The sequence below is a fragment of the Pelodiscus sinensis genome, chromosome 4 (genome assembly GCF_052426305.1).
Source record: "Pelodiscus sinensis isolate ZL-2025 chromosome 4, ASM5242630v1, whole genome shotgun sequence".
Lineage (NCBI taxonomy): Eukaryota > Metazoa > Chordata > Testudines > Trionychidae > Pelodiscus > Pelodiscus sinensis.
Genome location: NC_143055.1, coordinates 85,092,075 through 85,118,775, shown reverse-complemented (window position 1 = coordinate 85,118,775; position 26,701 = coordinate 85,092,075). Strand labels below are relative to the sequence as shown.

At 46.3% G+C, this 26,701-nt stretch overlaps 1 protein-coding gene across 2 annotated transcripts in view; it reads left to right on the top strand.

Annotated features, from left to right (window-relative positions):
• The window catches only part of SMAD1 (SMAD family member 1), a 69,750-nt gene that overhangs the window by 18,814 nt on the left and 24,235 nt on the right, over positions 1-26,701 (top strand). The window contains exon 2 of one of the 2 annotated variants that reach the window (XM_006114681.5): positions 10,289-10,902. The exons of the other annotated variant lie outside the window; for it this stretch is intronic. Within the exon in view, the coding sequence (XP_006114743.1) occupies positions 10,503-10,902 (400 nt within the window). The 5' untranslated portion in view covers positions 10,289-10,502. The remainder of the gene's footprint in view (positions 1-10,288; positions 10,903-26,701) is intronic. 2 annotated transcript variants of the gene reach the window in all.

Sequence of the window (26,701 nt, the reverse complement as noted above, 5' to 3'; positions counted from 1 at the left end):
AAAATATTTTTGAACGGAATAAAAGGGGGAACTGAAGACAGGAAGAAGCCACTCTGATTTCTGGCTTAAGTGCTGAATAGTGTATTACAGTGGTCACCAACCAGTAGATCGGGATCTATGGGTAGATCTTGGAGCCTCTGACAGGTGATCCAGCTCTTGATAGCCAGGAAGCTATCAAGAGCTGGCATTTCAGTTGCCCCCTACCCACTGATATGCTGCTCCTGCTCTCTGCCTTGCAGCTGCCTCTTTAGGAGCCTCCTGCTTGCTGTGCAGGATGTGGGAGGGAGAATGGGGGTGCTGATGTCTAGAGTGTCCCTCTTCCCCCCCAGACTTCTGTACCCATCTCCACACAGAGAGAAGGGGATAGAGGGAGCTTGGCAATGCACATCTGTCACTCATACACTGTGTGTGTCTCTGTCATTCTTACAAACACACACTGTCCTTCAGTCTCATCTCCCAACTCAACACATACGTGGGGGTTTGTTGTTACTACTTTCACTGCTTGTAAAACGGCTTTTTTTTACTAGTCTGTGCATTTAATAATTTTCATTTCTCTTATGCTTAAATTTAATTCCTTTGAGTAGTGACTTCTAAAACGCCTAACCTGTCGTGGCTGGAGTAGTTATCCCTGTGGTAACTGCTGCTCCTGGTAGTGGCTGAGAGAGGCAGAGCAGGGGTCTCCACATGCTATCCTTACCTGCAGACACCACTCCTGCAGCTTCCATGATCAATAACAGGGAGCCAGTAGAAGCTGTGGGCTCAGTGCCTGTAGATGAGGGGCTGCACATGGTGCTATAGAGTCAGTGCTGTATATACCAGCTGCTTTCATGAGTGGTGCAGGGCAAAGGCAGGACATGGTTCCACTACCAGGAAGCTGTCTCAGTTAAATGATGCCCAGCCAGATCCTGCTTCCTGAACCCCTGTCCCAGCCCTGACCCCCTCTCCTGCACCCAGTCACCTGCCTCAGACGTGAGTCCCTCTGTACCCAAACTCCTTCCCAGAGCTTGCATCCTGAGACCCCTCTCATAGGCCCCAATCTCCCACCCTGGGCTAAGCCTGGAGACCCTCCCACACTCCAAACACTTTGGCCCACGACCAGAGCCTGCACGCTAACCCCCTAATCTGCAGCCTGCTGAGTGAGTGAGGAAGACAGAGGAAGGGGGGTGGAATGAGGTGAGGCCTCAGAGAAGGGGTAAAGCAGAGGCAGGGCTTCAGAGAAGGGGAGTGAAGGAAGTGGGGCAAGGGTATTTGGGTTTGAGGTAGACCTTACATTGCACTTCAATTGGAAAAAGTGATCTTGTGGTTAGAAAGGTTGGAGACCTCTGGTACATTGAAAGAAATGAATTGCTGTACAGACTTGAGCTTCTTTCAGAGAAGTTAATCAAATGGCTAAATATTTTCTAAGTAGTAAATTAAAATTCACTTTCTTATCTATTTACGCCATTAATAACTGATGAAGATTGAGACGAGAACCATGGAATTAGACTTTTTTCCTCCATTCATTTTTCCACCTCTCTTAGGGGTTGTGTGGATTCCCTTGATTTCCACTTCCCTTTAGCCAGCCTCACTTTTTTTTCATGCATTTGTTTGTTTTTTATTGAATTGTACATGTGTTAAAACCTTTTTACTGGAATTCTTTATTTTGTCTGCCCACTGAGGACTAAAGTAAACAATGAAGTCAGTACAAGAATTGAAGTTACCTCTTGTTTTTCTGAACCTGGGACTAGGATGTTGGTTCCCATCCCCCATCACTGGTGGTAATTTGATTATCCTGACCCCTCTATCCAAATGAGGATAGAGTCCTACAGACTGTCTTGTGGGCATTTGAAGGCAGTAAAATATTCACCATCAAACTTCAGTGTTTCTGATAGATTCTTAATTATAAATGTTTCTTCATTGGAGGCTAGCAAGAAAAATAATCTTGCTGTTAGGCAAGTTGCCTGAGTTTTGTTTAAATAAAAACTAAGTAACGCAGCTGTTGTGGCCATTTTGTTTTAAACTGTTTATTTTTATGTATTTCTGTAAGGTCTAAAGACTAAACAAAAGCTAGCTAAAGTGAAGAAAAAAATGCAAAGAGAGTTGCATTTGAAACCATTTGTTGATTTCAGCCTAGCCACAAGAAGACAGAATGCATAATAAAGGTGCATGTGATTTCATTTGACACAAGAAGTGGTTGCTAACTAGACAGGAACTAGATTTCCTTTAAACCAGGGTCAAGATCACCTTTGGAGATGATCTTATTGTTTCTGATTGCACAATACCTTGTGGATAAATATATTTATCTTCAAGGACTTGTAGAGACTTAGCTACTGGGAGCACATCCTTCCCCTCCCCCTCCCCCAAGGGCATATGTGTATCCTTTGGGGAAGAGGAGCAAAAATCTGTCAACTGCTGACTCATGTGTTAATCTTTATTTTGCACTTCAAACTGATAAGACCACTTTGTGTAAAAGTAATACAGGAAATGATGCATTGAAAAAACCAAAACTGGCAGAAAGAAAAACGGAATGTACTGGCAAAAGCTCAGAATCATGGATACACTTTATAATTCTTGGAAATGAGAACTCCACCTACGCTATCTTTTTTTAGTTTAATACTGTCTTGACATTGGAATTTAGTGCTAGAACAGTTCATAGCAGACTTCAGTGTGTCGCAGTTTCAACACAATTGATTTACATGTGCATTTTTTTTTGTCCTCATTACTTGGAATCAATTATCCTGTGTAGCAGAGAGTACGTAACTAAAAAACAGTCCTAAAGCAGACTAAGATCCATCTTCATAGAGAGAACTAGCTAGTTAGTTATATGACGTTGGCGTTTTTAGCTACTAAACTGCATTCACTTCAATGATGGCTAAAAATATTACTTTTTTTTGTACAGTTGTCACAAGGGCGTAAAGGAATTTTGAAGGGGTAGAAATGTGAACCATAATACCTTGACCTAGACTGTACTATTATTCAGAGTACAGGCAGTCCCCGACTTACGCGGATCCGACTTATGTCGGATCCGCAGTTATGAACAGGGCTCGCCCCGAAGGACACGGACTGCGGGACCTCGCAGTCCTGCTGCCCGTGTACTCTGGGGCTTTCTCCGCGTCTCCCTGGTTTGCAAAGCCTCGGGGAAGCCCGCGATCCCGCTGCTGGCGTCCTCAGAGGATTTGCTCCCTATCTCCCTGGTCTGCTGGTCTCCAGCAGACCAGGGAGACTGGGAGCAAAGCTGCGGAGGACCCAGGCGGCGGGATCGCGGTGTGTCTCGGTCCGCCACCCGCATCTTCCTGGTCTGCTGGGGGGGGGGGGGGGCGCAGCTAGTAGGGCCCCTCCCCCCCCCAGCAGACTAGGCTTTTCTCCGGACGCCTGTGGAAGAGCAGCTGGGGCGCTGCCGGTTGGTCCCGCGGCGCCGCTCTGGGCGCTACTGGGCCAACCCGGCAGCATCCCAGCTGCTCTGCCCCAGGCGTCCCCAAGTCAGCTGCTGCTGAAACTGACCAGCGCTGACTACAGGAAGCCCGAGGCAGAGTTGCTCTGCCCTGGGCTTCCTGGAATCAGCTGCTGATCAGATTCAGCAGCAGCTGACTTGGGGACGCTTGGGGTTCTTAAGTTGATTCTGTATATAAGTCGGAACTGGTGGTCAGTTTCAGCAGCGGCTGAATCTGGACGCCAGTTCCGACTTACATACAGATTCAACTTAAGAACAAACCTACAGTCCCTATGTTGTATGTAACCCGGGGACTGCCTGTAATGTGTTTTTTAGATAGCTGAAATATAATTGAAGGATTTTCAAGAGTTTTTTTTAACATCAAACTAACTCTGGTCTTGGTTCAGTGCTAGGCCACATCTGGATGTTTTTTAAAGTCCTGCAGAGTGTTGTAAAGAGAGTGTATTAGTCCTTAATTCTATTAGAAAGTATGTCATTAGTCACAGTTAAATGTACAAAAAACCTTGATATTACATTTTTAAAAACCATGATGGAGTTATTTTTGAAAGCAGAAAAAATTGCACATCCTTCTAACTTTACACATTAGTCCCATTAAATCACTTAGATTGCCAGTGTGTGAAAAGGCAAGCAGGATTTAACCTGTTGTGTAAATGAAAAGATACCCACAGCTAGTTAATGTTCAGCAACTGTCATTAAAAGGACACCATTATTTAGACTCATACAATCTTTCCCTAATAGAAACAGCTTTTTTTTTTTTTTTTTTTTTTTTTTTAAAGGAATAAACATTTCCATAAAGTTTTAGCCATTTGTAACTTTTGTAGTATTGCACTCCTGGAAGCGGACTATAAACAAAAGTGAAACTGATGTGTTTTTTCATTGTCCGATCTGGAAGGCTTGACATAAATAGTGGAATATTAATTTTTAAAATTATTTCATGTGAAATAATGTATGTTTGTAGTAACATAGAAAAGGCTCTTTAAATTTAAACTTTTTACCTGTTATGTTTCTTTTTTAAGGAAAGCTGTAGCCTGTGCAGGTTTGGAAATCTGAGGAGAGCTCAAACAACTGGTTACTTGAGATATGTCCCTAAAGTCACATCCACATTTGAGGAAAGGAGGAATATATTTGCTCGTTCAAAGACAATCATAGAGAGAAACAATATAACACCGATTTTTACATATTGGGGTTCTTGACTCATTGTAGCATTTAATAGAGCACTTCAGTGCACATAAGGATAAAATCCTATCCAGGGCACATTCAGTGATGGTAATTGAGTTTGAGCTCAAATAATAGAGCATATGTCCAGGTAACTAAATGTATTATAAATTTTGCTCCAGTTTTGCCACTGAAGGAAAGATTTTCACAATACTATACAAAACTTGGAATTCTTAAAGCTTTCTTAACAGTGCGATAAACGAACACCAAGTACAGACAGACATGGATTAGTTATCAATGTTGACATAAATGTAAAGAATGCAAAAATAAATTTCAAAAGAAACATGACTCTTGGACAATGTTTTTGTGACAAAATAGTAAGTATGGAGTTTCATTTTAATTGAAAGTAGTTCAGGTATATTGATACATTGCAAAGCCACTAAATAAACTGGCGGCAAATCTTTCTAGAAAAATCCACAAAATAAATGTAAGAATAGATCTGGTAACAAATAGCTTCTGTCACTTCAAAGATATACCTTATTGCAGATCAAAAATTAATGTTGAAGACTTGGTATATGAGTCTGTTTAGAACTGCATGTGATTACATTTTCCTGATGGCAACAGTTTACCCAAATTTTCTAAAATTGTCTTTTCACAGTAACTTTGCTGCTGAACTTTATAATTTAAAAAAATTACCTGAAACTGTCATGTGGCCCCTGGCAGAGGTCCAATGAAGTCATGGAACCTGCACATGTGACATGAGTATCGACTAAAGATGTTAAATATCGATTAATTTACTAGTTGAGTAGTCGATGAAATTTCCTTTGATAGGCACTTCTGCATTCCTCCTTCGAAATGAGCCCGGTGGGGGGGCTCTTGTGCATTTCAAAGTTGGAACTTCGTGTGCAGCCCAGGGCCAGCAGGAAGTTGTGCTGACTCGGGGCTCCACGCCGGCGCTTCCGCTTTGAAATAGACAAGAGCATTCCCCTCCCCGTCCCCCGAGCATTTCAAAGCGGAAGCACCCGCGTGGAGCCCTGAATCAGTGGGACTTCCAGCTGGCCCTGGGCCTGCATGCGAAGTGCCAGCTTTGAAATGTACAAGAGTTCCCAGTGGGGACTCCACGCGGCATTTCAAAGTGGAAGCACCCGCATGGAGCCTAAGGTCAGTGGGGGAGTCCCCAGCTCACCCTGGGCTCTGTGTGGCATTTTCGCAGAACCCGTAGTCAGCTAGGGATTCCCCTGCTGACCTCGGGCTCCATACAGCATTGCCACTTTGAAACACTGTGGTAGCATTTCAGAGGGGCAGCGGCACATAGCTGATCCCAGGCTCCATGTGGCGCTACCCCCTTTGAAACGCTGCCTCAAGGGGCAGCGCCAGAAGGAGCCCAGGGTCCGCTTCTCTCCCCTTCCTCCCTTGCTGCCTCTATCTGATAGAAGCTTCGAAAGCTCATGATGCCATCTACATGTTTTGTTAGTCTATAAAGTATTACCAGACCATTTGTCATTCTGATAGAGGCAGTGAGGGAGGGGGGGGAAGCGACTAGTTGACTTGACTAGCTGATAAGCATTTGCTTAACATCCTTAGTATTGACACAGATTCTTGCTTTTAAATCTTTTGTTTTTAAATTTCTGTTAGTCTTTGACACAAAAAAATGACTTGGGTCAGCTTATTCATCTCAATTTATTTCATGTCACAGTATTTGCAAACTCTTGAGAACCCTTCAACTAGAAACTTCATTGTACCATGATCTTCTTCTGACAACAAATATTACTGCACTACCCTAGGGTTGGTACTAGGGATGTCCAGTTGCAGTTATCTGACTAATCGTGTAGTCCATACTACAGTAAACTTCTGATAATCCAGCACCTTTAGGACCTAAGGGGTGCCGGATTATCTGATATGCTGGACTATCGGAAGGGGGGGCTATGAGGGATCTGGGGTGGGGTGGGAGGATGCCATTCCAGACCCCTCATAGCTCCCCCTTCCGATAGTCCGGCTCTGGAAACTGTTGGTCAGTTTCAGCAGTGGCTGAATCTGGGACATCTGGGGCAGAGCAGCTGGTATGCTGCCAGGTTGGTCCGGTAGCACTGCCCTTCGGCACTGCGAGACCAATCGGGCAGCACCCCAGTTGCTCTTAGGGATGCCTGGGACAGAGCAGCTGGGGTGCTGCCGAGTTGGTCCTGCAGTGCGGAGGAGCGGCACTATGGGACCAACCTGGCAGCACCTCAGCTGCTCTGCCCCAGGTGACCTGGATTCAGCCGCTGCTGAAACTGATCAGCAGCTGACTCCAGGAAGCCTGTTTCAGCAGCTGCTGACTTGGGGACACCTGGGGCAGAGCAGCTGGAGTGCTGCCGGGTTGGCCCTGTAGTGCTGCTCCTGGGCACTGCGGGGCCAACCCGGCAGCACTCCAGCTGTTCTGCCCCAGGTGTCCCCAAGTCAGTCGCTGCTGAATCTGACCAGTGGCTGACTCCAGGAAGCCTGGGGCAGAGCAGCTCTGCCCTGGGCTTCCTGGAATCAGCTGCTGGTCAGTTTCAGCAGCAGCTGAATCCGAGACCCCTGGGACAGAGCAGCCGGATTGGTCCCGCAGCCCCGAAGGGCAGCACTACGGGACCAAACTGGCAGCGCCCCAGCTGCTCTGCCTCCGGCTTTCCCTATTCAGCTGCTGGTCAGTTTCATCAGCAGCTGAATTGGGGAAGCCGGGCGCAGAGCAGCTCCAATTGTCCGGCAGCCAGAGCACTTCCGGGTTCCTGATAGTGCCGGATCATCAGGCGGGCCGGAGCATTGGATGCTGGACTAATGGAGTTTCACTGTACATTTAAAATGCAGAGGTGCAGCGGGAGTAGTTCCTAGAGCTGGCTCAAGCCAGGACTGAGCAGTTCTGGCCCGTGCTGGGGCCAGGAGCCACGGCTGTGGCTCTGCATTTTAAATGTAGTAAGAGGCGCTGGGCTCTTACTATATTTAAAATGAAGAGTTGCAGCATCCTGGACCAGCACGAGACAGGACTACTAGGTCCTGGCTCGCGCTGAGTCCAGCAGCCCCGGTTCACAGCAGCCGGGGCAGGCCTGGAGCAGCCCGTGGCTGAAGCCAGCCCAGGACGCCACTAACGGGCTGCTTGGTGGTAGCAGCCAGTGTGCATGAGGGCATGGGGTTGGGGGCAGTTCCCTGCTGGGGCCCCATAGACATGGGCTGTTGCTGCTGGAGCAGCCTCCCGTATCCCTTTCCCCTTCCCCCACTGCCTCTGATAGAGGTGCAGGCAGCACTGGCTCCTGCTCTTCTCTATAAGAGGCAGCAAGGGAAGGGGGAAGCGACTAGTCAATACTCCAGTTTATACTTGCTGACATCCCTAGTTAGGACCAAAGTTGGAGGCCTCCTGAACCCTACCATCCTTGGGAGTGGGATAATGGTGGATAGTGAAGCCCAAGGCTTTCATCTCCACGTTGGGGCCTGGAAACGTTGCCCTGCTGCCTACATGATGGGCATCAGGCTTTGGCTCCAGCCAATCCAAAACCAGACCAGATGACCCCATTAAAATGGGGTCCTGACCCACAGTTTGAGAATTGCTGCTTTAGTTGCAGTAGTTTACAAACTGGTCCATATATCACTGATGGTCTGCAGAAACCTGGATGGTCATGTGCTGCTGTCCTTGTTACCATCTGCTAAATTAAAGACTGCTAAAATACTTTAACCATTTGCTTATAAACCCTATAGGGCTGTTAAAAATGTGAATGGAAAGCAAGATAGGTTGATTTTAAATAATACATTTTAATCATGGTTGAAATCAGCAAGAGGGAAACCTTGACTTAAATAATGTATTGTAGTTGTGTGTTTCATTTGCACTTTTTTTTGTTTTTATAAAGACTGGTTGATTCTCATTGGCTGGTCATATTAAAACATTTTATTTGCAACTAAACATAACCTTTACACTAAACTTAATTTTTTTTTGGCTGACCAGGAAGATAGTGTGTCTGTCTACACTTATTTTTAAGTAGTTATATAGTTCAACATGTATTCAGATTCTTGTTGCTCACATTTTTACCATGTTAGAAAATGATGAATGACTCACTTACTAGATTAGTGTTTTACTTTTGATTTGTATCAAGCTGTTTGCAAATTGAAATTCTTTTAAAGTGCACTAGAACAAAATTTTAAAAATGTGTTTTCAATAATCACTTTAAATGTGCTCGATACTAGGGACATTAGATATCATGTAATTTAATAGTTTTGTAACCACATGAAATCTTAGTGGTTACCCGACTATTTGATAGTAGCCTGGGGTGGGGCCAGCACTCTGGGAGAGCTCCCTGCCAACCCTGATACAGAGGCAGCAGTGTAGGGTGGTAGGGGGAGCAAGTTAAAAAACAGCTCCCCTTGCAGACTGGCTGCCTGCTGCCCCACGCTGCTGCCTCTAATACAAAGGTAGCAGTGGGAGGTGACAGCAGCCTCTGTCCGCAGGGGGCTCAGCTCCCTGTGGACAGGGGCTGCTGCCGTGGACCAGCTTCTGTCTGGCGAACCTCCCCTGCCCTCCTCTTTTTCTTGCACTGCTGCCTCTGATGGAGGTAGCAGCGCAGGAGGTGGGAGCAGAAAGGTGGAACCGTGGAGCTGGGGGGAACTGGCTTTTAAGGCAGCTCCCTCCCTCAGCATCTGCTCTTGCCTGCCCCACCCCACTGCTTCTGTAGGAGGCAGCAAGGTGGGGGGCCAGGCGGGTCCACGGAGCCAGCACACACAAGGAACATGCTCCAGCCTGCCCCCATCACCCTCCGCACTGCTGCGCCTCTCTGAGGTAGCGGAGGCGAGGCGGGGGGGGGGGGGGGGAGGGGCAGGCATGCAGGCAGACCCAGTGCTGGTGGGGAGCCTGCTTAAAACCAGCTCCTCATGGACAACAGCTCCTGCTTTCTGCCCCGCCCTCTCCTCCCTGCCTTGCTGCTTCTGATATCAAGGCAGCAAGGGTTGGGGAATGCGTGTAGTTGACAAAATTAACTGGTAAGCCCAGGCTCAGGCTCATTGGTTAATCGTGTAGTGGACTACACCTTGATGTCCCTACTAGATACACAAAGGGGAGGGGAAGCTAATCAAAACTGACTTACTGATTTTTAATAAATTGAAATAATTGTTTCTGGTTCCTATGTGCTTCAAGTTTTTTTTAAAAAACTACTGTAGATCTAATTAGCTTATACCATGTTGTTGGGTTTGTCTTTGACTGTAAGAAGAAGGAAAACTTTACTGTTTTCCAAATTTCTCTTGATTTTTTTTTTCTTAACTTTCAGGGCACTAGCTGCTGATTTCTACAGTGTAGTATTACATTAAATGCAACTGATAATTTATAGAGAATTTAGGCCTTAAAACTGGTTTGTCACAAATTCAAATGTAAATTTATTTAGGTTTATTTTACAAAGATATGTGTGCAATTGTAAATGGTAAGAGAAGTGGCCTACAAAACTTTGTCAAGATGTGGTTCATGTGGAAGTATTTGAGAACCCCTCTTCCAGTGTCACGTGCACAAATTGCTGTGCGTTCTGTAATATATTGGACGTTGCCTATTTAGTCAGATTCTGAACGCTGTCAGCACTTGGATATATGGGGTTTTTTGTTAGTGTGTTTATCGTTCTACTTTCCCATCTAGAGATTTAATTGTTTTCGCTTATTAAAAACAATTTTTTTTTCTTTTCTCCCTCTCCTTACCCCACTCCTGGTATCCTCCTTTAGATTCTGGACTTCAGTTTGGGAGGCAAAGATCACTTCTGTCAAGCTGGAATGTTAGTTTCAGTTTCACAAGACTTCAGAATCAGAAAGCCAAAGGGAACAGTATAAATTGTGGCAAACCAGTGGTGGCCATTTACAAACAGGATCTGCTGTGTCCATTTTTCAGGCGACAATCTTTCCTGTTTCTTCAGTATCCAGTGTGCCTGAGTTGGTCACCATGAATGTGACAAGTTTATTCTCCTTCACAAGCCCAGCGGTTAAGAGGCTGTTGGGATGGAAGCAGGGGGATGAAGAAGAAAAATGGGCAGAGAAAGCTGTTGATGCGTTAGTTAAAAAACTAAAGAAGAAAAAAGGTGCTATGGAGGAACTGGAAAAAGCTTTGAGCTGTCCAGGTCAACCCAGCAACTGTGTGACAATTCCTCGTTCCTTGGATGGCAGGCTTCAGGTTTCACACCGGAAAGGGCTACCACATGTAATTTACTGTAGAGTGTGGCGCTGGCCAGACCTCCAGAGCCATCATGAACTGAAACCACTGGAATGCTGTGAGTTTCCCTTTGGTTCAAAACAGAAGGAGGTTTGCATCAATCCCTACCACTACAAACGGGTGGAGAGTCCTGGTAAGTTCTCTGTCAAACGTTATCTAGAAAATAATATGCAAGTCTATTAAGTAAAGTGATCTGATGGCTGGTATGCTCTTAAGCACATAGGAATGTCACATCTCAGACTCTTCATAATTTCAGAGATAGTGTAAAGACAGTAGCTTACTCTTTCTCATGATGTGGGCTACAAATGAGAGAAAACATGTTTGATGGCTATAGGGAAGGGTGGTCTAAGCACAGGACTAGGAGTCAGGAGATCTGGCTTCTCCTAACTTTGTCACTGACTAACATTAGGCAAGCTGTTCAGCTTCTTTTGTATGTTTTACACAGACTTGCAGATGAATGAATCATAAAGCACCCTAAACGTCAACATCAGTCAAGTAACACTTATTTTTGCAAACATGGCTAGATGTGCAGACTTTGAATTCACACAAAAAGCAACAAACGTAAGCAACAATTTGGCCAAGTGAGAATTTTCATCCTTGAGTGTTAGAATTCTGGCTGTTACTTAGTGATGCCACAAAAGAATCAAATCGTATTTATTAGTGGAATAGTACTTTTGGGCAGCAAAATGTCTCTGTGGAATGTGGTGCTGTGGGCGGATGTGGCATATGCAAATACAAACTACAAAGCAGTGATTTTAAGTCTTGTGACCTTCCAAATCAGAGTTGAACTCTATTTGGAGTTATAAAACTTCTTCTATAGTTTTATCATTGCATTTATTTTTTAGAAAGGTTCACATTAGGGATGTTAAATTTTGCATAATTGACTAATCGAATAGTCGATTAGTCAATAAGGGCACCTCTACCTTTGACATGTAGAAACAGTCCCAGGGCTGTTACGGTTGAGAGGCGAAAGCGCTGCCGGGATTGCAGGCCCAGTCAGGCAGTCCCTCACTGGACCTGTGCTCCCCACAGTGTTTCAAAGTGGCGGCATCACCTGGAGCCCAGGATTAGCAGGGGAATTCCCCTGCTGACCCTGGGCTCCATGCGGCGCTGCCACTTGGAAATGCTGTGTGCAGCCTGGGGACTCCCCAGCTGGCCCTGGGCCACATGCAGTGTTTCAAAGTGGCAGTGCCACGTGGAGCCCGGATCTGGCCCTGGGCTCCATAACCCTTTATCCCTCCAGCCCCGGGGACGACTGGTTTTGGCCCCCCCGACCTGGGACTAGAAACCACGACCCCGTCCTTCCCAGGCGAGCGCCCTATCCCCTAGGCCACGGTACTTTGAAGCACCCCCCCCCCCCACCTCTTTCTGATAGAGACAGCAAGGAGGGGGGAGGGGGGAACAACTAGTCGATTAATGTGGTGATTATTTGCTTACCAGATAGTCGACTACTCGACTAGTTGTTCACATCCCTAATTCACATAATGCTTTAGTGACCAATAGTATCTTATTTTCTAATACACATACTTTATTTTTAAATCCATTGTCTGTGCTTTGTAGATGTAAAATCCTTGTTTGGCACCATCTCTTTCTGTTCTTGCCTTCTCAGTCTTGCTAACATTTTAAGCACAAATAGCCCATTTCACTTGACTGGAAATATTCACATGAATTAAGTTAAACATATGTTTAAGTATTTGGGACTTGTCTGCACAAAAGGCTTTAGTCACCAGTAGGGATGTAAAATCCGGTTGGTTAAATGGTTAAACATAGTGCTGACTGCACTGAACCTATTAAAGGGGTGTGGTTGGGGAAGCTGTTCCAGTGTAGCTGCAGGGACCACCCCATGCCCGTGTCCAGCTAGAGGACCACTTCCATGGGGGAGGTCTGCCATGGCTGCTCCTGCGGGCCTCCAGCCCGTGTGAGCTAGAAGCTGGCAGTCCTGCACAGGGGGATTGTGGGGCTGGAGCAGCCTTCCAGGCTGATCCTTGGTACCAGGTAACCGTTTCAATGGTTAACCATTAACAACATTCCTAGTCATGAACTGTGTAGCTGTACAGATGTAGTTGCACCAGTGACAATCCCTAGTTTAGATGCAATGCACAAGCTTGCCATGGCTTACTGTTGATACACTGTACAAATGTAGGGATTTATAACAGAGCAATTATTTCTGTATAGCTTAAACACTACAGTGTAGACAAGACCTTACACTAACTACCAAACAGTTAAAGCCAATACCACAACATGCATGTTTATTCAGTAGAAGCTTAAAGGAAGGGCTGTGTTAGAAACCTAGTTACAAAGCCTTAAGACAGTTTTCTGTTCTTTAGAAATGGGATATTAAAATGAACAGTTGTCCCTAACTATGTCCTTATGTTTAGATAGCTGGCTCAGATGTGTGTCTGTATCCCAATGCAAGGAAGACTTGGATTCCTTAAAAAAAAAAAAAAAAAAAAAAAACCTTTTATATATTTGAGCAACAATAGGACTTTAACAAGTTCTAATAGCAATGTTAACATTATGCTTACTGTTTTAATCTTGGCAGCAACTTCTGCATTATTCCTGGCAGCAGTTCACTGGTTTGGTGTTTGAGAATGTTTTCATCTGGTTTCGTGGTATCTTTTTAAAAAAGAAATTACAAAATGCTGCAACAAGTTAGGCAAAATTAAATATAAGTAAACCCTTCAACATAATACCTAATATGATCAAGGTTGTATCGGGTAGCTTACAAGCCATCCTTGTGCTTCCTGGATTTACTGTCATTGCCACTTTCATTCAATTTTGGTACTGTAAATAGTGTCTTTAGGAAATAAAACCAGGATTGTACATTATATTGACTACTTTTTGGTTTTAGCTCCCACCCATAGGCTGCATGTTCAGCCCCGAGCCGCATATAAATGTGCCCTATGCGGTCCACAGGCCACATATTGAGTACTCTTGTCTTAGGCTATGTCTGTATTGGAAAGGTTTGGCTATTAAAATTCCATCAACATCCTAAAGTCGCCAAAACTGAAAACTCATCAAACTTGCTTTTCTGCCACCCATTGTTGACATTTCATAGCCACATTGCTAGTAGGGATGTAGAATCCCATCTAATCGATTAACTGGCTAAACGTAGTATTTAACGCAGGGCTACTTAACGCATGTTCCATGGGCTACCTGCGGCCCGGGGCCCGTTTGTTTGCGGTTCGCAGTGCAGTTTCGGTTTACCTGGGGGCAGCCTGCAGGTGGGAGCCAAAACAAAGAAGTAGTCAATATAATGGTCTTCTGTTGATATGCATTCTAGTAGTTAAATTCCTGGGCTGTCATGGCTCATTAAAAGTGCTTTCGTATGGGTGGAAATCGGATACATATTGCATTTTATTAATATCAGCAGAACTGACTTAAATGGGGCCTGCATATTGTGTAGTCTTGCCTTAATCTTTGTATTCATGCCTGTCAGTGTGAAAGAAGGTATTTGCATATGTATATGCAACTACATTTAAGTTGCATCCCTCAGCATGTGCTGTGAGTATCATTGTGGCTCCCAGAGCTTCCAAAGTTGAGTAGCCCTGGTATAACGGGTTAACTGATGAAACAGGGTGAGAATCGGTAGGGCTACATCTAGACTGCAAGCCTCTTTTGAAAAAGAACGTCTAGACTACAACCAGTACTTTCGAAAAAGCAGTTTGCATTACATAGCGCCTTTTTTCGAAAGAGCACTTTTGAAAAAAGGCATTCTTCGTAAAACGAGGTTTTCCGCGGTCAAAAAACTTCAGTGTTCTTTCGATTTACTTTCAAAAGAACGCGGCAGCAGTATAGACACAGGGAAGTTTTTTTTCGAAAAAAGGCCACTTTTTTTGGAAAAAACCTGTAGTCTAGACACACCCTAGGAGGGCTGCTCCAGCCCGGGAGGGAGTGGGCAGCAGTGGGGCCCTGCTGGCCCTGTGTGGGGCTGGTGACTGGCTCCTGGCTCTGAGGAACCACTTTGACGGTGAGGGGAGCTGACATTTCTGTATGTTGGGGTTGCTTCCCTGCCTCATCCCACAGCTCATCCTGAGCAAGGCATTGCCATGAAACCCAAGGGATATTTCTGGCTTCCACAGTGGCCAGAGTTATAGGTGTGGTTTGGTTCACACAAAATTAACTCATGGAAACCTGCATTGCATTTGTCTTTATTAGGGAATGTAAACAAGTAGTTGAGTATAACTTGGCTTATCAGTTAATCTTCTCGACTACTCACATTTTCCCCATGTTCAGAAGCAGCAAGGGGAGCAGGAGCTTAAGAGCCAGTTCCTCCCAGCATTGGTTCCCTGATGCCACCTGCCTCTTCCCCCTCACTGCTGCCTCTATCCCAAGGCAGCAGCCCCTGTCTGTGGAATGTCTGAGCTCCCTGAGGTCATAGGCTGCACCACGGAGCAGCCTCTGTCTGGTGTGCCAGGGCCCACAGACAGGGGCACGCTGTCAGACCAGCCTCTGCAGAGGCCCAGGCTGGCCACAGAGAGAAAGAGGCTCCTTTGCGGCAGCTTGCTCTTCTTTCACCCTCACTCCATCCCCTGCATCAGCCTCTGTCTGTGGGGAGTTTGGACCCCCAGTGGACAGGGGGTGCTGCCACCTGCACAGGCAGCCAGTCCATGAGGAGAGCTGTTTTTTTAAACTGGCTCCCCTCATGGACTGGCGCCTGCCTGTCATCCTACACTGCTGCCTCTGATAGAGAGGCAGCAGCACAGAGAGGTAGGGGGCTTCCTGGGAGTGGGATCGGGAGTGCACTGCTGCTGGCCCTGCCCCCAGGGACTATCAAATAGTCATGTAGCCACTAAAATTTCACACTATTACACAGCTATTCAATTACAAGCTCACCAACATCCCTAGTCTTTATTTGATGTCTTTCACTTAGGATGCTCAGTGGTAAGGGATGGTAAGAATTATTGGAAAACCTCACTATAATGTTAACATCCGGCTTTCAAAGTCACAGGTGCTTTCACGGGGAATAGTGTGTGCTGGGAAAAAAACACTACCAGACTGAAAATTAGTTAGTGTGTGGACAAAGAGGGATGGTTGCTAGATAAAGAATTTTGCATGTGTGACCGTGGAGGGAAGGTTGCTATGAAAAGAGTTCTGAATGTGCTGACAGGGAGACCTTTGTTTCTGTTTTTTCTCCATCTTGATAGGACACTTGAGCATCTCATTTTGGTCTTCTATGAGCTTTAGCATGCACTAAGTGGCTTCTGGTCTGACTTGTGTCTTCATAGGTCGTCTTTGTTCTCTCTCTCTCTTTTTTTTTTTCCTGTTCTGAAGTGTTGAAACATGCAACACATCCTTGATTAGGGATGTAAATGATACCAGTTAACCCACTGTTCCAGCCTGCCCCCGCTCCACGTGCCCTTTTTAATGGGGTATCTAATTAAATGGGATTTTACATCTCTGTCCTTCACCAGATCCTCCCTTGTTCTCTGATGCTTTGAAAGTGCCTAACTTCACAAATTCTGATCCAGAAAAGTAACCATGATTAATGGAATGACTGCAAGATTCACAATTAAGATTGTAATAATTCACTAACATGCACATCTCTGAACAAAACTGGCCACTTTTCTTGTTAGCCTAGAGGCAAACACAGATCTCTCCAGATAGTCTGATTCTGGTGAATTTTAAAGGTGGGAAGGAAAAGAGAAGTGTTGGGCATGGGTCCCCAAGAAAGTACAGTCAGTGCTTGTGCAGAAGATGTACATGGAAACAATTTGTAATAATCCTACGCTTGGTTACAGGCGGCCATTACTCTGATATATCTCTACTGAAGGTTAACAGGCAAACCTGGGCTCTGCTTCTGGATGCTAGTGGGGGAGGTGGAGGTGCGCCCCACTCCTTATACAGCCAGTCTGCGTGCTGCCTTGCTTCTGGCAACACAGTACAAGGAATGGTTTGGGAGAGTGTTGTATCACGGTGATGGGGAAGTGGCTGCCCTGCCATGGAATCTACATTAGGCAAAGCTTCAATACCATCTCCCAGCAAGATTCTATTGATATCTGAGCGCACATCAATGCGGACTCAGGCAGAGCTTAGCCAGCTCACAGGAATACAGCACCTCATCAGCTGCACTAGAGCAACTTACTGCCCTACGCCACTGCGATGTCAAACCTCCCTCCGCCCCCAGCCCCATGCACTAGAGCAAGGGTTGGCAACTTTTTCAAACCAAAGAGACAAACTACATCAAAATTCAGAACTAATGGTCAACAAAGAGCCGGATAAGAATGCCCATTTGCATGACTGAAAATATACAACTTAATATTCTTGGTAATTGACATAATGATGAACAACAGCATAAATGAAACATTGTACTCTGACTGTATTTAATGGGACTTTTGCTGCTGAATCTTCTCATACACTTCTTTGAAGTTTACATCATAACTGGTCAAATACAGATTCATGTACCCATTCAGGCTGTCTTCTGTCAATCCTTCAGCAGAGGGCTGGGGATGTGGAGGTGCAGGAGTCTGGTTTGGGCTGTATGAGGGGCCCAGGGCAGGAGTTAGGGTGTATGATCCCCTCAGGGCACAGGACTCGGGTATGGGGGGGAATGCAGGAGAGTTATAGTGAGGGACTGGGGATGTGGGGGTATGAGGAGCTCAGGGCAGGGGGCTCAGGTGTGTGGTGGGCTCATTGTTGGGGTGTGCGGGGGGTGCAGGAGTGTTACGATGCTGTGGCTAGATGGGGGGCTTGGCCCCAATTACGGGGCTTGTTGGCTAGGCTTCATTTTTAAATAAAGTAAAATATTACGTCTAACGCACAAGGTTTCAACTTTGTCTTTTTTTATGGCAAGAGTGAGGAACCATTTTTGGGTCAGGGGCTACTGACCCACAGAAAAATCACAGGGATCACACTAGTGAGAAGCAAAAAACAAACAAAAAAACCCCCCGAACCCTCGCTAATGTGGTCCCCAACTGAAATCCCTCACTCCCCTGGCACTCCAGTCCCATTGTAGGGGTGGGGAGGGGAGGGAGAACTGAGGTTCAAGGCCTTAGGCCCGATTAACTCTAATGGGGTTCCAGGGTTAGTGGATTTTTGGGGCCCCCCAGGCTCCGGGGTGGGGCCAAAAATTAGGGGTTCAGTGTGCAGGACAGAGCTACTAGTGAGTGGGATAGGGATGGGGGTGCAGGATCTGGGTGGGAGGTAGGGTGTATGAGCAAGCTAGAAGTAGGGTGCCTGGCCAGGAGAGAAGGGAAAAAAGCAAGCTGGGGGTAGGTATCTGGCCTGGAGAGGAGACAGGAACAGAGTGCTGGTGGATGTCTGGCCAGGGGTTATGGAACAGGCTGGTGGTGCAGGATCTTGGTGGGGTGTGCAGGGTCTGGGCAGCACTTACTTGCTTTTTGTGCCTGCGCAGCTCTCAGGCTCCCTGTCACAGGCATGGCTTCCTGCTGCTCCATTGTCAGGATTCTGGCCAATAGAGCAGCGGCAGGATCCCCAGCCTGGGAGCCAGCCACAAACTGAACCCGCCCTTGAGGCACCTCGATGGGACAAGCCCTGAGACAACTCCCAACAGGCCCTCTCAGCCTTGTACACACCACCTAGCAGCAGCCTGGGAGCAGCATCCAGCTCCCATCATCTCCCCAATTGGAGACTTGCTGGTCTCCAGGGATGAGTATCTCTGGCAGGATCTGCAGGCAGCACTGGAATAAGCGCATGTGCCACTCCCTCAGAAAATCCAGCTGCTCCTTGTCCCCACAGCCCGGCTCCTCTGCCATCATCTTAGCCACCTTCCCTGCTCATTTAGTGTGCTCACCACCGCATTGTGTGCAGCCGGATGCGCTTGCTTGAGTGATCTCGGGGTTCATATCTGCTGTGATGAGAGACACTTCCTAGATTAAAATATGATTTTAAAATCTAGGAAAACTCAGGGCTTTCTCCACTCTGCTCCCCCAGCACTGGTTCCGGTCTTGCTGGGAGCACAAGGCTGGATCGCCAGTATGGGCTCCCCATTGTGAGCAGACGGGGAGCTTGGACCCCCCCCATGGACAGGGGCTATTGCTGCAGAGCAACCTCTGTCTGTGGCAAGCCTGGGCCACCATGGACAGAGGTGGCTTCATGGCAGCAGCCCCGCCTGCTGCCACCACACTGCTGTCTCTGATAGAGGCTGCAGTGCTGGGGGCAGACAGCACCCCAGAGCTGGCACATAAAGGGAACCTGCTTGAAAACTAGCTCCCTGTGTGTATCTGCTACCGCTTTCCCCCCTCACCCTTTGTGCTGCTGCCTCTCTCATGGGAGTGGGAAGGAACAGGTCGATCTGGTGCTCATGGGGAGCTTTTAAGCCAGCTCCTCATGGGCATCAGCTCCCACTCTCTTCCCAGTTGCTGCCTCTGATACAGAGGAAGCGGGGTGGGAGGCTATGGTTGACAAGATTAACAGATAAGCCCAGTCTTATTGGTTAATTGTGCAGTCATCTACACATTGACATCCCTACAATAAACTCAACAAAATATCTCATGTAGTACAAAGTACATGGTTGTCAACAGTAAAGGGAGAGGGAGAAGTATTTTGTTGCCAAAACTGAGCATTTGTTGCAACTTTTGTTGCCTTGCAGTGTGAATGCTCTCTGGGTTTTGTTGCTAAAAAGGGGTTTAGGAGACAATTTGCCAGCATAGACAGGGCCTTAATCAAAATATTCCAGAAATAATTGCTCAGCAGAGTGTAGTTTTAACATGTACTTAAATGTTTTGTTGAGTCAGGGCTTTAGGGCCTAATCTAAAGGCTACTGAAGTAAATGAGTGAAGCCCTGGAAAGTACTCTGAGGTCTTCCAGGAGGCATATCAACTCATCTGGATATTTGCCTAGTTTTACAACAGGCTACCGTATTTTCCGGCGTATAGGGCGACTGGGCGTATAAGACGACCCCCTATCTTTTTAATTAAAAGATAGGGTTTCATCTTATACCCCAGCGCCCCTCCGCCTCCTTTGCTCCCTGTGTCCCTGGTCTGCTGGAGATGGTCCCCAGCAGACCAGAGGCACCGGGAGCAAAGCCCCAGGAGCGCCTGGGCTTCCTCCGGCCCCCTCCCCCCCCCCCCCGCCGGAGCCCCTCCGTGGCTTTGAAAGCCTCGGGGGAAGCCGGCGGGGGGACAGCCCATGCGCGGAGGGGCTCCGGAGGGGGGGCAGCCCATGCGCGCCTGGGATGCCCCCCCCCCGTGCCGGCTTCCCCCGAGGCTTTCAAAGCCGCAGAGGGGCTCCGGCGGCGGGGCATCCGGCGTACAAGACGACCCCCAATTTTTGGGGGATGTTTTTTAACTTCAGAGGTCGTCTTGTACGCCGGAATATACGGTACATTTAAAAAAAGCACTAGCAAAATTATTACAGACTAAAATTTCAGTTGGACAATGGCTTATTTATACTGCTCTGTATACTACACACTGACATGTAAATATAATCAAATTGATTTTATGACAACATGGTAAAATGAGTAAGCAAACTTTCAGTAACATTGTTCTGTGACACTTTTTTTTGTATTTTTATGTATGAATATTTCGGGGGGTAAGGAGGGCGGAAGCAAGTAGTTTTAAATGAGATGATACTTGGCTGTACACAAGACAAATCTGACTCCTCAGAGGGGTATGGTACTCTGAAAAGGTTGAGTACCACTGAACTAGACCGGGGCTACATAGCAATTATAAGCTCGCCAGCGTCAGCTGATGTTAGTTTGTGGGGCTTAGGCTGCAGGGTTGTAAAATTGCAGTGTTGAAGCTTGAGCTGACGTCTGGGAACAAACTTCTACTCTGAAATTTTACAGACCTGCAGCTCAAGCCCCACACTTGGTCATTTTCAGTAGTATCATAGTAGCACCTAGGATTCCTACTCATGGACCGAGACCCCTTTGCGCCCAGTTTTCTACAAATGCAGTAGAAAAGAAAGATGAAGGCCGTCTCTATATTTACCACACTGGATATTGATCTTCGGGTGTTCGCTAAATGGAATACTGAAGGCGTCCCAGAGTAAGGGAAGTCGACAAGAGCGTTTCCTCTCATCACCTTCCCGCTATGGAGATGGCACCAAGCTTGGCTTAAGGTATGTCAACCACAGCTCTGTTTCTATAGCTGAAGTTGCCAACCTTCCAGGTCTAGTAGGCCTGTAAAAATGAACAGATTTTATTTGGGCATATTTGTCAGATGCATTGCATGAAATGGTTTTTACCCATGAAAGCTTATGCCCAAATAAATATGTTTGGTTTTTAAGGTGCCACAGAACTCCTTGTTGTTTTTGCAGATACAGACTAACACAGCTACCCCTCTGAGACGATGTATATTTTGTTACACTTTCTATTTCATTATTACATTTGGGCTTTTTTGAAAAGCTGGTTGATATAAAAAAAATCAACTCTTGATGTTTAAAATCACAGTACTCTGAACTGGGGAATGAAGGCCTCAACTTTTTTTTTTATACGCTTTTTAAAACTTAAGATGCTGAAGTGATGCTTGTCTCCTATACACAAGCATATAGATTTTTAAAAATAGCTATGTATTTGAAAAATCTCAATTTTAACTCCAGATTCAATTTTTTTTATTTTAAAATTAAAATTTCACCTCAAATAAGTTTTTTTCCCCCCTAAAGCAACAAACTGGAGGCTGAAAACAGAACATTTGACTGTAATGAAATGCTGGGGGAAGGGCAAGAGAGGAGGCTTCTGGAAACTGCAAGCCTGGGAGAATCTAGGCTTTGTTGAAAGCATGCTTCTTCATAGGCTGCTGAACGCAAATGGTGATATAAGGAAGAAAATGCTGAGGGCAGCTTGTCATCTGGCAAACAGATACAATTGTCAGAAAGAAGCACCTTCTACAAGCATGTTGGATAGCTCAACTGTTGCTGGTTTTATGCAGAATCATTTGTATGCTGCACACTTGCTAATGCAGACAATGGTGTAGTTAATGGCTACATCAGATCTGACTGGCTGCTTTTTAAAAGCTTTGCCTTGCACTGCCAAAACTTGCACACAACTTTTATTTAAGAACCTCTTGAAAAATCTAAACTGTCTCTTTCAGTTTACTCCTTGATTTAGTTAAAGGTGACCATGAGGCTTTTTTTAAATCTGGGATTATGTATGTTTTTTGTGTGGCTGGAAGCAGGAGAGGAAAAGGTCCAAGGTTGGGAGGGAGGGGGAGGGAGGGAGGGAATGTGGTGGGGGTTTTTTGTTTTTTTTTCCTTCCCTTGGAGATACCAGCAATGACACCACTAGTTTTGCTTGGGTAACTTGTTGGGGGATCTTGAAGCCTGTTGTTAACTCTCTTGCCTAACTGAAGCAGGAAAGGTATGATGAATCTTTAATCAGTTTCCTTTCTCTGAAGTGTTGTTTTTCCTTTTGAAAGGTGTTTGTGTGTTTTTGTTTTTATAAACTGGAAACAATTTGATTGAATCACTTTAATTATCTTATCTTTTGAATTTTCATTTCACTAGTTCTCTGGTTGTCATAGTTATCCAAGCTGTACAAGACCTGAATTTCTAAGGGAAAAAAAACCAGGAAGAAAAAAAAAATTAAAATACAAAATTAGGTTGCCTTTTTATACATCCTTATGCAATTTTAAAAATAATAGTCATACTTATGGCTCGAGACAATTCTGAGAGAACTTTGTGTATTGTACATAACTACCCTCCTTCAAGTAAATATGAAAGAGAAAAATATCAGAGTTAATTTGAAGAGTTATGGATAAGAAATTTCTGCCTGCAAATTAATTATCTTGGATTCCTATTTAGCTCTTTTACTTTCCATTCCAGTTCCCACCCACCCAATAGACAGACATTCTAGTTATCTGCTTTTGAAAATCCCTTGCATTTCAGAATTTCTCCAAACCTGAGGTGCTTTTTGGACCCTGAGCATAAAATCCTAAGGACTGTTGAGAGTTTAACATGCAGTCAAGCTAGGAAAAAGTCTATGGTCCATTAATCCAAATAAACTCAGTTCTTCTTTGACTGACTACTCGTGTCATTGGAAGACTGTTTCCTAGCAGTACCTATTGGGTGGGCTGTGGACGCCTCACAGCTTCATACATATACCCCTGTGGACCTGTCTCCTGCTTCAGTTCCTTCTTTCTGCCAGTGAAGGTCATTGACGCTTCTACATTGTTGCTTTGCAAGTAGTTAGTCCCTAGCATTGCAGCCTTTAGTTTCTTTGTAGTGTAGATTAGTTTTGTGTGTGTTATCTTAGAGTAGTTAGCGTGGGTTGGGTGTGTTCTCCCTCCTATTGTTTGTGCTCCTCGGGCATGCAGTGGCCCCAGGGTTTCAACCAATGTGTGAAATGGGGCAAGGTATGCCCAGAGAGGATCCTCACACCACCTGCTTGAAGTGTCTGAGAGGATCATCTGCCAGAGAAGAGCAGTATCTGCAGGGGATTTAAGCCGTGGACCAAAGAGAGCGAGCAGTGGCTTAAACTGATCTTCATGGAGTCATCACTTAGGCCACAGCCAGCCACTCTGATGGTTATGGATGCCTCGGATACAGGGGTATGGGTAGGGAATGTAAATCATTTTCAAACACAAGCCCTGTGGTCTTGCACAGAACTGACATTGCATATCAATGTCTGGGAGCTGAGGGAGGTTCATCTTTCTTGCCATGTGTTCCTGACCCACCTACAGGGCAAGTGTCCATCATCACCATGATACAACACCACAGTGATGTTTCATATCCATCAACAGGGTGGTGCTTGCTCCTCTCCCCTGTGCCTGGTAGGGATGTGAAGGACTAGTTGACTATCTGATAAGCAAATGCTTATCTGATAGTCGCTAGTTAACTAGTTTCCCCACCCCTTGCTGCCTCTATCAGAAAGAGACAGCAAGGGCGGAGGGGGGGGGGAGAGCTAAAGGGGTGCTTCAAAGTGGTAGCGCTATGTGGAGCCTGGGGCCAGACCCCTCAGCCCCACATGTTGTCTCCAGACTGCATGAAGCACTTCAAAGCGGCAGCGCCAAGTGGAGCCTGGGATCAGCTGGGGACTCTCCTGCTCATCCCAGACTCGGTGAGGCGCGACCACTTTGAAATGCCACAGGGAGCCCGGCATCAGACTCCTTGCGGCGGTTCAAAGCAGCAGAGCCTCATGGAGTCCCCAGCTGATCTCGGGCTCCACGCAGCGCTTTTGCCTTGCCTTTGAGCCACCGAAAGCGGAGGCATCCCATCGACTAATTGAAGAATAGTCGATGCGTTTTGCATTGACTATTCAGTTAGTTGATATTTAACGTTCTTACTGCCTGCAAGCCATTGCCTTTTGCGATTTCACAACATTCACCTACCTCTGAGCCTCATGCCTTCTGGGCCTGCAAAACAACCATGTGGATCACCTCATCCGGTCTTTTCAATCCCAGGAGTGGTGCCTCAGGGTGGAAGTAGCTTTCTCCGTTTTCTGTGAGTGGGGTCACCCCCAGGGGGACCTACTTGGGACCTGCCTGAACAGGAAGTGCCCATGGTTTTGCTCCTTACAGGCCACAGCCAGGAGCCTCTGGTCAATGTTTTCCACCTGTCATGGACAGGGCAGTCCCTTTATGCCAGGGGTGGGGAACCTTTTTTGGGCTGGGGGCCACTGACCCAAAGAAAGATCAGTCAACAGTTGCACGCAAGTGAGAAGTGGCCCCCAACTGAGAAAGGAGAAAGACGCTCCCCACTTTCTCTCAGACACCAGAGTTAGGGATATAAGCAACTACTCAACTACCCAATAAGTCTAGGCTTATCGGGTAGTCAAGTCACTACTCGACTAGTCACTTCCACCCCCAGCTGCCTCTGTATCAGAGGCGGCAAGGTGGGGGAGCTGGACCCAGCACTGTTTCCGCTGGGGAGGCAGAGGCGCAGTGGGGAAAACTGCTCACGCCAGGTTCCGACTGCTGTGCCTCTGTCTTTAAGTGTAGCAAGTACATTGAGAACCGCTGGTGTAACCAATTAAAATGTAAATTGGTTACATGTTAAACAAGCTCTGCGGGGTTCCCAGCTTCTATGGGCTTGCCAGTGTTCTAGACCCACACAGACTGCTGGCCCCACAAGCTTCCCTTCTGTCCCCCTGGGAGTTTACCAGTTAACTGGAACTGTTAAGCATCAGCTTTATTGGTTAACCTCTTACGTGCCTAGTAACCAGTGGATGAAATGGATGGTTAGCTCAGTTGACCTATTCCTTTATTAAACTCGCTCTGGGTCTGTGCTGTCAGCTGTAGCCTATGCCCTAAAGGTGAGGAGAGTTGAGATTGGTGCTCTGCCCAAATTGCTGTATGAAGCATAACTGCCATTCAGTGTCATTTTGTTGGGAAATTTGAAGCAAGAAACTTGTTTTTAATTTCAATTAGAAGACAGATGTTCCAGTCAGTCAGCATACCTGGGATTCATAGTGCAGGTCATTTGAGATAGGCAGCTTGTTTTTGAGGGTAAGAAGTAATGTGCTGAATGTATAGGAGGCTTCTTGCTGCCATGGCAGCAGAGGTCTGACTCTGGGGAAACAGTAGCCATGTGCCGCTGTATTCATCCCCAGCATGGACTCCTCTCATGCCCTCCATATGCTTTTACAGATTTAACTTGATCATTTTCCAGAGTCACTTGCTGTCTAAATGGAGCCAGTATAACAACACACGCACCGCATCTGTGTCTGATTAGGGAGGGGAAAAAAGGTGGTGGTTGTGATTTAAAAAAAAAAAAAAAAAAAAAAAAGGCAACTCTGCAGTTCACTAGCGAGGAGAAAACCCTTGATAGTCTTGGCCAAGCCTGTTTGAGATCTGTGCTGTCCTGAGATAAATCACATTTAAAATGGGCTATAGCCTGCATTTTGTATCCTGTTTGACTAAAAACTTGTTCATGCATGTGTTAGTAGGGGGCTATGCCCCCTGCTTGCTGTGTTTGCCAACCTCCCTCCTGCCTCCCCAGAGCACCAGGGAGGGGGAAGCCATGCAGCTCCTGCCTCTCCACCTGGAGCACTGGGGAAGGGTGAGGCTGTGGCCCCTCTAAGCATGGGGGAGAAGGGAAGACTGTGTGGCTCCGGCCCACCCCACCCCCAGCACCGGGGAGGGAAGAAGCCACATGGCTACTGTTTCTCCCAACCCCAGCACCAGGGTGACCATGCAGCTCCCCCTTCTCCACCTCCCCGCCCGCCCCCCCCCCCCCCCCCCCAGAGCACCAGGGAGTGAGAGGAAGAACACCGGATCGCTGAGAAGGGAGGAACTCTGGGACGCAGAGTGACATGCTGACATCACTCTGTCATCCAGCAGGAAAAGGGGTTTTTTTTTATATATATAAATAGAAAGAAAAATGATAGGGAACTTGTGCTGTGCCGCTCTGAAACTTGTGCCCAAACTGGCTTAAGGCTTTTCACTATCCATCTCAGGGATTTGAAATGTATTTAGAAAACTTTACGGACCCTGAAACCAGTTTCTGGCCCTTTCAATAAAACATTTTTCTTATCTATCATCTGTGCTTTTTTTCACTGCACTTTCAAATGTAATCACTAAAATTAGTGCTTTATCATTTGAACTTGGGTTTCATACTTCTCATGCTGCTTCTGCTAATGTTGTTTTTCCAGTGCAGGGGTGAGGAAACTGTTTAGGGTCGGGGGCCACTGACCCACCAAAAAAATCAATTGGGGGGGCCAAAAAATCAATGGGGGGGGCCACACACAAGTGGAAAAAATGCAAAAAAAATTAAAAATCCCACAACCCCCCCCCCCCGACACAATTCACGACTGAGAAGGAGGAAGACTGTCTCCACATTCCCCTTGCATGCTAGAACAAAGGGGGAACCTGGCTAGTAGATTTTGGAGCAACAGCATGGGATCCCCAGTGCTGAGGGGAGGAAGCCCTGAGCCTTGGGGGCCTTAGATTCCCCACCCCTGTTCTAGTGATTCTGAAGGTAGCAGCTGCTAAATCATATCAGAATTGACTTTAGGACAACGTTTAAGTAATCAGCAACCTTATTCTTAAGCACTACTATCTTGTGACCTATATGGCTAGTGTAAGGATTCCAGG